The sequence below is a fragment of the Petromyzon marinus genome, chromosome 60, assembly GCF_048934315.1.
Source record: "Petromyzon marinus isolate PM22_M1 ecotype Great Lakes invasive population chromosome 60, UKy_Petmar_22M1.pri1.0, whole genome shotgun sequence".
Taxonomy (NCBI): Eukaryota; Metazoa; Chordata; class Hyperoartia; order Petromyzontiformes; family Petromyzontidae; genus Petromyzon; species Petromyzon marinus.
Window position 1 is genome coordinate 1429148 of NC_133726.1, and position 14616 is coordinate 1443763.

Sequence of the window (14616 nt, forward strand, 5' to 3'; positions counted from 1 at the left end):
GCCCTCCCCTAGGTCGACTCAGCCTCAATTGGGTACCTGGTGCGGCGTGTAAACATCGCCACTGGGGAGACAAAGGCGGCCGGACTTGGCGTTGGCCACCCGCCCCCTCGTGTGCCGTGCCGGCCTTCATCGTTGCTACTCGCTAACAGCACTTGCCCCGACAGTCTGTTAAAGGCTACACGGGGGATCTTTGTTCCTTGTGCAGCGTACATGGCCCCGGAAGTGATCACGCGGGCACGGGGCGAAGGTCACGGCCGAGCGGCCGACATCTGGAGCCTGGGCTGCGTCCTCATCGAGATGGCGACGGGGAAGGTGAGGCCGAGGCAAAGGCGACAAGGTTCCCGGTCTAGGCCTACGCGCACGGTCAGGGACAAGTGCTGCTGTGAGCGCATGAGCGGGTGGACGGACAGCGCCATGCCGTGGCCGTGCGTCTCCCCGTTGTGTGTGTGTGTGTGTGCGTGTGCACGTTGAACTTCTTCATTGGCGTCGTACGTAGCCAACCGCGCTAATCGAGGTGCGTAAGGACAACAAACTAAAGACAAAAAGCAGTTTTAAAGAAATTACTTTGTCAATCTAGATCAGGGGTGGGCAAATGTTTTGACTCACGGGCCACAATGGGTTCTAAAATTTGACAGAGGGGCCGGGCCAGGAACAGACGGACGGAGTGTTTGTGTGAACTTAATATAAATGACGTGTTAAAAATCATTACGTGAAAGGATTTGGCCTTCAACAGGTAGCAAAGCATTTATTTGCAAGGCAATTTAACAAATTGCACGAACATGAACAATACAAAAACATATTCTTAGTTCTTTCGGTAAAGTCATGTTGAAGGGAAACAATAAAATAAATATTAAACAAATATATTATATATTTTATTATTTTTATTGTTTCCCTTCAACGTGACTTTACCGAAAGAACTAAGAATATGAATTACTGCAGTCACGAAAGCTTTAAATCAAAATTTAATACAAAAACATGTAACTCCCGGTCAAAGTGCGCCATCTAATGGGGAAATGGGGCCATTACAGGAGAAAGGTAAAATTTAATTTAATAATAATATTTGGACAAGTTCGGCGGGCCGGATTAAAAAGCCCAACGGGCCGTACTTTGCCCATGTCTGATCTAGATGATGATTTAAAAGTGTGTAGCTTAAGTAGCTGCCTGATATGGGAAGGTAGAGCGTTCCAGACGGCCGCAGAAGTGCATCTGAAAGTGCGCGATGTGGTGACCGTCTTTATTCGATGGCCTAGCCGAAAGCTGCCGCCGCTGCTGCGTGATGATGGTTTATGCTGCTTGACGACATCGGCGAGGTTTTGTGGTTACTCTGTGGCAGGCACTTTGTGTGTAATGAGTGCGACCTCTGTACATTGAGGTGTCAGTTTAACACGCGGTAGGCTGGCTGTAACAGGAGAAGGCGGTACAAGGAAAATGTGGACTCCACCTGCTCCATCTACATGGGATCGATTGTTTCCCCCTCGTATGCTTAGGTTTTCTCCCACATGTTAAACATTAATTAATTGTCCTGAAAAATCTTAATGTCCATAAATCAGGTTTTTTTTGGGTTAAGATCTAACCCCAAAAAAACCTGCATTATGGACATTAAGATGTTTTCGGGACAATTAATTAATGTTTAACATGTGGGAGAAAACCTAAGCATACTACGGGGAAACCATCGATCCCATGTAGACGGAGCAGGTGGAGTCCGAGGGCAGTGTTGAGTCTGTGGGCAGTATTGAGTCTATGGGCAATGCTAGTCGATGTGTAGTGTTGAGTCTATGGTGCAGTGTTGAGTCCGTGGGCAGTGTTGAGTCTATTGGAAATGTTGAGTCTATGGGAAATGTTGAGTCTATGGGCGGTGTTAAGTCTACGGGCAGTGTTGAGTCCATGGGCAGTGTTGAGTCTATGGTGCAGTGTTGAGTCTATGGGCAGTGTTGAGTCTATGGGCAGTGTTGAGTCTATGGGTAGTGTTGAGTTTATGGGTAGTGTTGAGTCTATGGGCATTGTTGAGTCTATGGGCAGTGTTGAATCGATGGTGCAGTGTTGAGTCCATGGGCAGTGTTGAGTCTATGGGCAGTGTTGAGTCTATGGGCAGTGTTGAGTGTATGGGCAGTGTTGAGTCTATGGGTAGTGTTGAGTCCATGATGCAGTGTTCAGTGCATGGATAACAGAGAAGAGGTGAGGCTTTGAGCGATGAACGGAATGAGGTGAAGGAAGGGATGACGATGATGCCGTGACGGACGGTGGTGACGACGTTGGACTATGCGGTGCGTGTGTGCGTGCGTGTGCGTGCGTGTGTGTGCGTGCGTGCGTGTGCATGCGTGTGCGCGCGTGTGTGTGTGTGTGCGTGCGTGTGCGTGCGTGTGCGCGCGTGCGCGTGCGTGCGTGTGCGCAGCGGCCTTGGCACGAGTACGAGCACAACTTCCAGATCATGTACCGCGTGGGCATGGGCCACAAGCCGCCGCTGCCCGAGCGGCTGAGCCCCGAGGGGCGTGACTTCCTGGCTCTCTGCCTCGAGAGCGACCCCAGCGACCGCTGCACAGCCAGCCAGCTGCTGGACCACGCCTTTGTCAAGGTGCGCACGCTAATACTACTACTACGCAGAGAAAGGCACACGCACACACGCACACGCACACAAACACACGCACACACACGCACACGCACACACACACAAACGCACACGCACACACACACAAACGCACACGCACGCACACACGCACACACGCACACACACACACAAACGCACACACACACGCACACACACACACGCACACACACACATGCACACACAAACGCACACACAAACGCACACACGCACGGCCAGCCAGCTGGGCACCGCAGTGGTCACAGTCTCCCTGCATACTCCCTCACCCTCACTCCCTCTCCCTCACCCTGACTCCCTCACCCTCACCCCAGGTCTGCTTGGATCAGGATGAAATCTGAGCGGATCGGTCAACGCCAACCGTGGCCTTAACCCCGCGTGACCTCCGGCGACCTGCGGCGACCTCCGGCACGCGGCGCCACCGCCGGACAGCTCGTCCCTCCCCCCTCCCCCCCCCCTCGTCATCGCCGACTCCTCCCCTCGGTGCCACGAGGGGAGGAGTCTCTCACCCCCCCCGACCGGACCGTGGCGCCGGTCGCGTCTCCCGCGGCGGTTCGCGAGCGCAGCGCCGCCGAGCGTCGCCGGGGGCGGCGGTGAGGACCGTTGTGAGACGCGGGGAGTGCGGTGGGGGCTACCGGACTCTCGAGCGGCGCGCGTCTGCCCCACGTCGCCGCCGCCGCGGTTGGTACCGCCGGCGCGGCACCGGCGCTCCTGGAGCGGGACGGGGCCCGGCGAGCCGACGGCGGCGGCGGCGGCGGCACAAGGGAGAGCCGGGAGGGGCGGCGCGGACCGCCGCGGCACGGTGCCTACGTGAGAGCGCGGCGGTGCCGAGCGTCGCCGCGAGCGACGGTGCCGAGCGTCCCCCCCCCCCCGGGGGCTCCTCGTCGTTCCGGCTCGCCGCCGGGACCCGGGGGGTGCCGGGACGTCGCACGCCGCCGGGCCCGCTGTCGCGACCGACCCGGACGTACGTCGCTCTCGTCGGTCGTTGGCCCGGGGCGAGCCGCCCCCACTCGCCCTTCGGCCGCGATCCGGCGAATGACCCCCAGGGGTCCCGGCGTCGCGGTCCCGATGGAAGAATCGGCGGTGTTGGGTCCCGGCCGTCGCCACCGCTGTCTCTCTCCACACCCCCGTCCCTCGTGCAGCACGCGAATTGTAAATAATGGTTGCGTGTTCCGGTCGCCCTCTCTCTCTCTCTCTATGTCGACACCGTGGTGCCCAAGTGGCTCGCGACGCCAAGCGGGCAGCAGCACGCGGCGCCGTTGCCACACTCGTACGCACGCACACACACGCACACACACACACGTACACACACACACACGCACACACACACGTACACACACACACGTACACACACACGCACACACACGTACACACACACACACGTACACACACACACACACGTACACACACACGCACACACGTACACACACACGCACACACACACACGTACACACACGTACACACACACACACACACGTACACACACACGCACACACACACACGTACACACACACACGCACGCACACACACACGCACACACACACACACACGTACACACACACGCACACACGTACACACACACGTGCGCACGCACACACACACACGTACACACACACACGTACACACACACACTCGTACGCACACGTACACGCACACACACACGTACACACACACGCACACACGCACACACACACGCACATGCACACACGCGTACAACAACAACCGCCATTCGCCACTAAGTGGCGGTGACGTCACCACAACGCTTGTGCCAGGCCATGTGCACCTTGAGGCCACGTGTACACACGCGTACACACACACACGCACGCATGAAGACAAAAGACAAAGATCCCCCGTATAACCTTAACAGACTGCTGGGGCAAGCGCTGTTAGCAAAGCTCGCACACCCCACACCCTAGCCCCCCCCAAAGGGAAGTATTACGTCATCTACCCAGCCCCCCCCCCATCATCTCCCTGTTCTCTACCTCAACGTGCCCCCTCGTAAAGCTCTCTGTGAGTCTAAAACCACAGCCGCCTCTCTCCCTCCTCTCCCTCCCTCCCCTCCCTCCTCTCCCTCCTCTCCCTCCCTTCCCCTCTCTCTCCCTCCTCTCCCTCCCCTCCCTCCTCTCCCTCCCCTCCCTCCCCTCCCTCCCCTCTCTCCCTCCCCTCCCTCCTCTCCCTCCTCTCTCCCTCCTCTCCCTCCTCCCTCCCTTCCCTCCCCTCCCTCCCCTCCCTCCTCTCCCTCCTCTCTCCCTCCTCTCCCTCCCCTCCCTCCCTCCCCTCCCACCTCTCCCTCCTCCCTCCCTTCTCTCTCCCTCCCCTCCCTCCCCTCCCTCCTCTCTCCCTCCCCTCCCTCCTCTCCCTCCCCTCCCTCCTCTCCCTCCCCTCTCCCTCCTCTCCCTCCTCCCTCCCTTCTCTCTCCCTCCCCTCCCTCCCCTCCCTCCTCTCCCTCCCCTCCCTCCTCTCCCTCCATGCTACTTAGACCTAGCCCCCCACCTGAGCTGCTGGTGAGGGGGGGGGGGTGTGGGGACGTTTGGTCGATGCAGGCTCCCAGTGTCTACCTCCCGCCCCCCCCCCCCCCGTGCCATCCCAGCTGTCGCCCACAGATCATCACTCCCACACTGAGACGCCCCTCCTCTCTCTCCTTTCCTCAGCCACTCGGTTCCATCGCTGCACAACCTCCACGCCTGTAAATGATGACTCGTGGCGGTGTTTGTTGTTGTTTGTTGTTGTTTGTTGATGCTGCTGCTGCTGCTGACGACGTTTACCAGCCGCGCGCGGATTTGCTCGACCGCGTGCGCCGAAGCGCCGTGCCGTGAGGAGTGCACAAAGCGTTCGCTGCCAGACCAGGCCTCGGATTTGCATTTTAGCGACTCATTATTTTTTTATTTTATTTTACCGAGCGACCGTCCGCGGCTTGGGGACGAGTGAAACCGAAAGTCCGGATGCGGGTCGGGCGGGGTCCCGTGGGCACAAGAAAAACGGATGTCAGGGGCCCCCCACGAGGCGACCCCCCGCCCCCCCCCCCCCGCGATCCACGCACGCCCTGGAACGCCGGCTGCCGCTGCTGCCCCTGCCGCCGTCGCTAAACAGATCCGTGGCCTATTGCGGACAAAGCTGAAGCGAGAAATGTTCCCGTAATGAACCCCGGCGATGTAAAATAGGAGCCGGTGGGGTTGGTTCGTCTGTGCTTGGGATGCTTTACGCAGCCGTCCTCGTTTGCTTGCGCCGGACGGACGGACGGAGCAGCGGGCGGGGCGCGGATTTTGAGCGGCGCGGCTTCGCGAGCGGCTCGGTTTGCCGCTCCCCGTTGGGGGGGGGGGGGCGGGCGTGTGGACCCCGTCCGTGGAGGAGCCACCCCGAGTCTCTCCCTCCCGCTGTGCGCACGAGAGCTGTCGTCTCCACCACCACCACCCCACCCTCCACAGGTCGAGACCCTCGACGACCGTGTGGGCGACGAAGCCCCCGGGGCGATCCGTTAGTCGGCAATTTGACGACACGCGTGGGTCCACGTCGTCACGCGGCCCTAACCCCCGGGAAGGTTCGATGAAGGATGGCGACGCGGGCTCGCGAACTCCTCGCCCCGCGTGCGTGCTGTGACGTCGGAATCACTGTCTGCGTTTTCGCGATGAAACTTGAATCGACGGGCGCTGCTGCTGCTGCTGCTGCTGCCGCTGCTGCCGCTGCTGCCGCCGCTGCTGCTGCGATCGCTGTGTGGGTGCTCGCTCGGTGCGGGGAAGGGGTGTGGTTGGCTGTGTTGGGCCGCGAGCTTGACCGGCGTCCACTCTGAGCGAAGGAAATCTATTGAGTCGGAACCACAACGGTGTAACCGCTATCGGCCAAACAAATATCCCAGTGCTGCAAAAAAAAAAATGACCCGCGAATGACTCGGCTAGAGGATCTCGCACACAGCAGCAACGTCGCCTTCCCCCGACTGCGAAATCTTAGCAGGGCCTCCCGCCGGAAGCGTCGTCGCACGCCGGCGACGACGCCGTCGCCGAGAAGACGCCGCCGTGACAAAATGTCCAAAATCGTGGCGAAGTTTCCGAGGCAGAAGAGCTCAAATGTATACACCCGAATCTCATCGCTTGGCATGAAGTAAAATATCAATCCACTGCCTGGGATCGGCCGTCCATTCCCGACACCCGTTTCCGCCCTCCCGCGCGCACAGCGCTGACTTTAGTTGTGGTGTATAAGCATTCGTTTTAACATGGTCGTAGAGTTTGGAATTGTCGGTCGACGCAGCGCGAGAATAATTTTACGGGGGGGGGGGGGGGTGGGTGGGAGGGGGTGCTGTTTGTAATGGCCAGATAAATTTTTACAACAAAAATTATACCTTCGATTGGTAATGTAAAAAAAAGATTTAAAATAAGAAGCATAACGAAGAAGAGAAATACGTAACCGATGATGACAATGATTGTTGTTGTTGTTGTGTAAGATATAAAATGTAGGTCTCTCGTGCTCGGAGCGACGCCGGACGGCCACGTGTTGAGCTCCCGTGAGCTGGTGGTCTAGGCAAGGCCGGCGGCATGCACCGGCGGCTGTGGGCGAGCGAGTAAGCAGCGCAACGTCTCTCTCTCTGCGTGCCAGCGTTTCACTTCTTTTTTTGGCGGGCGCAGGGGGGGGGGGTGGTTTTAGTTTTGTTTTCTGATCTCCCCCCCCCCCGAAAGCTTTATCTCAGAGGACAAAAAAAAATCTAAATATATAAAATACCTCCCAGCGATCGTGCCTTCACAACCAAACCCACGCCCGGTGACCCAGCCGCGTGAAAACAACCTCCTCAATCTGTTATCGTTTTTTTGTTGTTGTTTAATTTACCGCGGCCTCCGCCGCCGCCGCGGTTACTCATGTCGGGCAAGCGCCCCGCGATGGAGCGGCGCGACCGAGGCCACGGCGTCCGCAGAGACGAGGGCCCCGCGCGGTGCCGGCGTCTCGAACACCCACCGTGGGCGTGGGGCAGCTCACCCGCTCGCCACAGGCCGCGCGCGTGTCCCCGTCCCGGTACCCCCGTCACCGCCGCGGGCAAACGCCTTGGACCCGTGGGGAGGGGGGGGGGGCGGCGGCGTCCGACGTCGCCACCGTCGTGTACAGGAAGTTAGCGATTAAGTGTTCATTGTTAGACTCTGCAGGGTACTCCGTGCGGCGTTGCGCGGTCGCCGCCGCTTTAGCCGGGGCGCGCGCATTGCCGCGCCCCGCACCGCCGCCGCCGAGCGTCGTGCTGCGGGATGGGCCGGTGCCGGCAGCGGACGAGGGGTCGGGGAAGCTTCCATGCCTCTCTGTATTACCACAATTCAAGTGCAATTCATGATAAAAGCTACGAGTCGTTGTTTTCTCCCCGCCCTCGTGGACTCGCTCTTTTGCCTGCCGCGTCGTCGTCGGGCGTCTGCGAGCCGCCACTGGGCGCGTCCCAATGGCGACCCCGCGACACCGCGTGCTGGCCGACCGTTGCTGTGACTGCGCTGAGGCGACGCCCCGCCCTGCTCAAGTTGGCCCAGGCCGCCAAGCTAAGACTATGAAGTCACGTAGTAGGTAGATCGCAATACAAGCAATCATCATCAGGTGAGATCAACACAGCAGGGGAACTGCTGACGAAGGAGAAAGAGCTACTGCGACAAGAGGTTATGTAAGGTAGGAGGCCAGCTGCTGATGCAGGCTGCTTCTAAACGGTAGACTACCTCAGCTGTACTTAGCTCACTTGGGTTCTCTAATCAAGGACATCTCACTGTCTCCGGATGATTTGCTTGTCAGTTTCGATGTAGTCTCTCTGTTCACCAAGGTACCTGTGCCTGACACCATTGCAATCATTGAAGACTTGGTCCAGCACGGGCTGAATCCTGATGTACCAAGTTTGGTGAGGCACTGCCTTACCAACACTTACTTCACCTGGAATGGTGAATTCTACAAACAAAATGAAGGTACCCCTATGGGTTCTCCCTTATTGCCAGTGGTAGTGAATGTTTTCATAGAGAAATTTGAAACGTCATCCTGACATCCACCCTACGTCCTTGTGGAAGAGATATGTAGATGACACTTTCGTCATCTGGCCACATGGCCAGCCAGCACTAAACCAATTTTTCAACCACATCAACTCCATACACCCATCCATCAAATTCATCATGAAAGTGGAAAATGATGGCAAGCTACCATTCCTGGATGTTTTGATCGAGAAGAGACCTGATGACTCGTTGGGACATTCTGTCTACAGGAAAGCCACCCACACGGATTGCTATCTAAAACCTGATTCCCACGACCAGCCCAGAAGAATTCCCTCATCAAAACACTACACCATAGGACCCGTTGCATCCCCGACCAACACCACCTAGCCAGTGAGCTTGAACACGTACACCAGGCCCTCAAGATGAATGGATATTCAGACCGCACAATCCACAAAGCTGTATCCCCAACCATAGGGAGAGAACCATCTGAAGACCCAATCAAAACCATCACCTTGCCATAGCAGGTGTTGCCAAAAAGATTTCCAAAATCTTGAACAAACAAGATCCAGGTTCGATTCAACACAGTACACAAAATCCGTGATTTGATCCCATCTGTGAAGGATGTGATTCCTGACATGCAATACCCTGGTGTCTACAAACTAAGTTGTGTCTGCGGCAGCAGTTACATCGGGGAAACGAAACGACATGTCTTGGACCGTGTTCGCGAACACAATGCAGATTTGAAACACGACAGAACCAATACCTCTGCCGTGGCTGATCACTGTTTCAACGCTGTGGGTTCGCACGATATTTTTTTCCTACCAAGGTACTCTGCAAACCATCGGGCTACCACCAAATATATAAACACAGACACAATTTCAACCAGGAAGATGGGTACAAACTGAGCAATCATTGGAAGGACGTTATTAACCAGTTTAGGTCATAACTGGCTATGCCCTTCCTACCCGCCGTTAGCAGCTATCGTCGACTCTCTGAGTCACATTCACTAACACAGCTTCTCTCTCCCCCTGCCACCGATTATCTATGCCCCCCCCCCCCTTGTCTCACTCTCAGCAGTCGTTTATAACTATTGGGCTATGCCCATTTCTACCGTTTAGAAGCAGCCTGCATCAGCAGCTTGTCTCCTACCTTGTATAACCTCTTGTTGCAGTAGCTCTTTCTCCTTCGTCAGCCGTTCACCTGCTGTGTTGATCTCACCTGAAGACGATTGCTTGTGTGGCGATTGAAACGTCGTGATCTATTATTATTTTTCTACCTACTACGTGACTTTACCGAAAGAACCAAAGAGTATGGATTCCTGCAGTCACGAAAGCTTCAAATCAAGATTCAAACTATAAACTATTTTTTTATTTTGCCAGGTAAGGCCCCACTGCGCTTATAAATGTCGCTCTTTTTTGTCAGAAACGGCCTGGTCCATCACGAATGATGGCTCAACGAAGTGGCCCATCGTCACGTGGATCTTTATAGCAGCCAAACGTCGATCCTAAATGTGGAGGGAAAACCCGGAGGACCCGGAGAAAAGCCCATGCGGCCATGTAGAGAGCTACCTCCAAATACAGGGTGTTTGAAATACATGGACCCAATTTCAAAGCAGTATATTTCACGATGGCAACATGTTACAATTACACAAAAAGTTACGGTTTAATGAGTTACCAAGTTTTACCAACCATTTTATAAATGCTCTACGTGTGCCCTCCACCTGCTGTAGGCGACAACATCGAGAGACGATAGTTTAATTCGTCCCAGACGCCTCTCTTACGTTTCCCTCTGATGTGCGTGGTCGCCCCGTGCCCTTCCCCTTACATCAACAGCAGCCCTCTTCCTCAAATCGTCGGCACCAACGACGAACGCTCTTTGACATTGGCGGATCGATGCCACAACGCCGTTGAAACGCACGCCGCACCGCAATTACGGATTCAGTCTTGCTGAACTGCAGAACGCAAAACGCCTCTTGTGTTGCGAGGGTCACCATCTTGAGAATGACTGAGGCTAGGGGCTGTTTGTGTTCACTGGGGTCACCATCTAGAGAATGACTGAGGCTAGGGGCTGTTTGTTCACTGGGGTCACCGTCTTGAGAATGACTGAGGCTAGGGGCTGTTTGTGTTCACTGGGGTCACCATCTAGAGAATGACTGAGGCTAGGGGCTGTTTGTTCACTGGGGTCACCGTCTTGAGAATGACTGAGGCTAGGGACTGTTTGTGAGCTGGGGTCACCATCTAGAGAATGACTGAGGCTAGGGGCTGTTTGTGAGCTGGGGTCACCATCTAGAGAGTGACTGAGGCTAGGGGCTGTTTGTTCACTGGGGTCACCATCTAGATAATGACTGAGGCTAGGGGCTGTTTGTGTTCACTGGGGTCACCATCTAGAGAATGACTGAGGCTAGGGGCTGTTTGTGTGCTGGGGTCACCATCTAGAGAATGACTGAGGCTAGGGGCTGTTTGTTCACTGGGGTCACCATCTAGAGAATGACTGAGGCTAGGGGCTGTTTGTGTGCTGGGGTCACCATCTAGAGAGTGACTGAGGCTAGGGGCTGTTTGTGTGCTGGGGTCACCATCTAGAGAATGACTGAGGCTAGGGGCTGTTTGTGCGCTGGGGTCACCATCTAGAGAATGATTGAGGCTAGGGCCTGTTTGTGTGCTGGGGTCACCATCTAGAGAGTGACTGAGGCTAGGGGCTGTTTGTGTGCTGGGGTCACCATCTAAAGAATGACTAAGGCTAGGGGCTGTTTGTGCGCTGGGGTCACCATCTAGAGAGTGACTGAGGCTAGGGGCTGTTTGTATGCTGGGGTCACCATCTAGAGAATGACTGAGGCTAGGGGCTGTTTGTATGCTGGGGTCACCATCTAGAGAGTGACTGAGGCTAGGGGCTGTTTGTGCGCTGGGAGAGGCATCGAGCGGTCATCATTTTAAACTCTATGCCCTGCCCTCTCTATGCCCCGCCCTCTCTATACCCCACCCTTTCAAGTGGTCAGAGTTTCATTCATGGGCGGTTCATGGTTGCAGAGATATAGCAATTCCAAATCCGGTCCATCATTTTGAAACACCCTGTATACAGCAGCAGGCGTCAAGGGACGGGATCGAACCCACGACCACCTGCATACCAGGCGAGGCAGTCAACATCTAGCCACCGTGGCACCCCCTGGAAGAACACGGTTCCTGGACCATCTCGGCGAAGCGTCACCGCTCCCTCTGGACACGACCCCGGTGAAGAAAGAGGTTTAGAGCTCACCGTGATCGACGCGAGCCCAAGCCGCCAGGTGAAACGGCACGCGACGCCGCGCTTCCGAGATGGGAGAAGACAACCTTCGTTTATTTCACTTTTTATTTTGAGACTTAACATTGTTGTGTACGTATACCCCCCCCCCCCCCGACCTCCCTGCTTTGACCCACGGGCAGGTGGAGGGCGATGTCACCGACGCGGCTTCAACTCTGCGGCGTCGGTGCGCTTGCCCGGAATGATGTCCCGGAACGCTTCGCGCTCCCCGCTCCACGCGGAACTTCCTGCGGGTGGCTTGAGATGAGCTCGGCAGAAAATCCCCGGGCGCGTGGGTGGGGGGGGGAGGCGCGAAACGTCGGGACAATGTGCCGAATGACGTCGCGGCACGATCCGAAAGACACATCGGAGAGACCCGTTATGCTGTAGGTCACAGTGCTGTAGGTCTCTGTGCTGTAGATGTCTGTGCTGTGGGTCTCGGTTCTACAGACGTGTGTGCTGTAGGTCTCTGTCCTACAGACGTGTGCGCTGTAGGACACAGTGCTGTAGGTCTCTGTGTTGTAGGTTTACGGCGCTGTAGGTTTCTGTGCTGTAGGTCTCTGTGCTGTAGGTCTCTGCGCTGTAGGTCTCTGTGCTGTAGGTCTCTGCGCTGTAGGTCTCTGTGCTGTAGGTCTCTGTGCTGTAGGTCTCTGTGCTGTAGGTCTCTGTGTTGTAGGTCTCTGTGCTGTAGGTCTCTGTGCTGTAGGTCTCTGTGCTGTAGGTCTCTGTGTTGTAGGTCTCAGTGCTGTAGGTCTCTGTGCTGTAGGTCTCTGTGCTGTAGGTCTCTGTGCTGTAGGTCTCTGTGTTGTAGGTCTCTGTGCTGTAGGACAGTGCTGTAGGTCTCTGTGTTGTAGGTCTCTGTGCTGTAGGTCTCTGTGCTGTAGGTCTCTGTGCTGTAGGTCACAGTGCTGTAGGTCTCTGCGCTGTAGGTCACAGTGCTGTAGGTCTCTGTGCTGTAGGTCACAGTGCTGTAGGTCTCTGCGCTGTAGGTCACAGTGCTGTAGGTCTCTGTGCTGTAGGTCTCTGCGCTGTAGGTCTCTGTGCTGTAGGTCTCTGCGCTGTAGGTCTCTGTGCTGTAGGTCTCTGTGCTGTAGGTCACAGTGCTGTAGGTCTCTGTGCTGTAGGTCTCTGTGCTGTAGGTCTCTGTGCTGTAGGTCTCTGCGCTGTAGGTCTCTGTGCTGTAGGTCTCTGTGCTGTAGGTCACAGTGCTGTAGGTCTCTGTGTTGTAGGTCTCTGCGCTGTAGGTCTCTGTGCTGTAGGTCTCTACGCTGTAGGTTTACGGCGCTGTAGGTCTCTGTGCTGTAGGTCTCTGTGCTGTAGGACACAGTGCTGTAGGTCTCTGTGCTGTAGGTCTCTGTGCTGTAGGTCTCTGTGCTGTGGGTCTCTGTGCTGTAGGTCTCTGCGCTGTAGGTTTACGGCGCTGTAGGTCTCTGTGCTGTAGGTCTCTGTGCTGTAGGACACAGTGCTGTAGGTCTCTGTGCTGTAGGTCTCTGTGCTGTAGGTCTCTGTGCTGTAGGTCACAGTGCTGTAGGTCTCTGCGCTGTAGGTCACAGTGCTGTAGGTCTCTGTGCTGTAGGTCTCTGTGCTGTAGGACACAGTGCTGTAGGTCTCTGTGTTGTAGGTCTCTGTGTTGTAGGTCTCTGTGCTGTAGGACACAGTGCTGTAGGTCTCTGTGCTGTAGGTCTCTGTGCTGTAGGTCTCTGTGCTGTAGGTCTCTGTGCTGAAGGTCACAGTGCTGTAGGTCTCTGTGCTGTAGGTCTCTGTGCTGTAGGACACAGTGCTGTAGGTCTCTGTGTTGTAGGTCTCTGTGTTGTAGGTCTCTGTGCTGTAGGTCTCTGTGCTGTAGGTCTCTGTGCTGTAGGTCTCTGTGTTGTAGGTCTCTGTGTTGTAGGTCTCAGTGCTGTAGGTCTCTGTGCTGTCGGTCTCTGCGCTGTAGGTCACAGTGCTGTAGGTCTCTGTGCTGTAGGTCTCTGTGCTGTAGGACACAGTGCTGTAGGTCTCTGTGTTGTAGGTCTCTGTGTTGTAGGTCTCTGTGCTGTAGGTCTCTGTGCTGTAGGTCTCTGTGCTGTAGGTCTCTGTGCTGAAGGTCTCTGTGTTGTAGGTCTCAGTGCTGTAGGTCTCTGTGCTGTAGGTCTCTGTGCTGTAGGTCTCTGTGTTGTAGGTCTCTGTGCTGTAGGTCTCTGTGCTGTAGGTCTCTGTGTTGTAGGTCTCAGTGCTGTAGGTCTCTGTGCTGTCGGTCTCTGCGCTGTAGGTCACAGTGCTGTAGGTCTCTGTGCTGTAGGTCTCTGTGCTGTAGGACACAGTGCTGTAGGTCTCTGTGTTGTAGGTCTCTGTGTTGTAGGTCTCTGTGCTGTAGGTCTCTGTGCTGTAGGTCTCTGTGCTGTAGGTCTCTGTGTTGTAGGTCTCTGTGTTGTAGGTCTCAGTGCTGTAGGTCTCTGTGCTGTCGGTCTCTGCGCTGTAGGTCACAGTGCTGTAGGTCTCTGTGCTGTAGGTCTCTGTGCTGTAGGACACAGTGCTGTAGGTCTCTGTGTTGTAGGTCTCTGTGTTGTAGGTCTCTGTGCTGTAGGTCTCTGTGCTGTAGGTCTCTGTGCTGTAGGTCTCTGCGCTGTAGGTCTCTGTGTTGTAGTTCACTGCGCTGTAGGTCTCTGTGCTGTAGGTCTCTGTGCTGTAGGACACAGTGCTGTAGGTCTCTGTGCTGTAGGTCTCTGTGTTGTAGGTCTCTGTGTTGTAGGTCTCTGTGCTGTAGGTCTCTGCGCTGTAGGTCTCTGTGCTGTAGGTCTCTGCGCTGTAGGTTTACGGCGCTGTATGTCT

General features: G+C 55.9%; 1 protein-coding gene across 3 annotated transcripts in view; it reads left to right on the forward strand.

Moving 5' to 3' along the window:
* Positions 1-7928, forward strand: part of MAP3K4 (mitogen-activated protein kinase kinase kinase 4) — an 81613-nt gene extending 73685 nt beyond the window's left edge. For all 3 annotated transcript variants that reach the window (XM_076053245.1, XM_076053244.1, XM_076053243.1), the window contains exons 26-28: positions 206-312; positions 2393-2572; positions 2914-7928. In XM_076053245.1, coding sequence (XP_075909360.1) covers positions 206-312; positions 2393-2572; positions 2914-2940 — 314 coding nt within the window. In that variant the 3' untranslated portion in view covers positions 2941-7928. The remainder of the gene's footprint in view (positions 1-205; positions 313-2392; positions 2573-2913) is intronic.
* The last annotated feature ends 6688 nt before the right edge of the window (positions 7929-14616 follow it).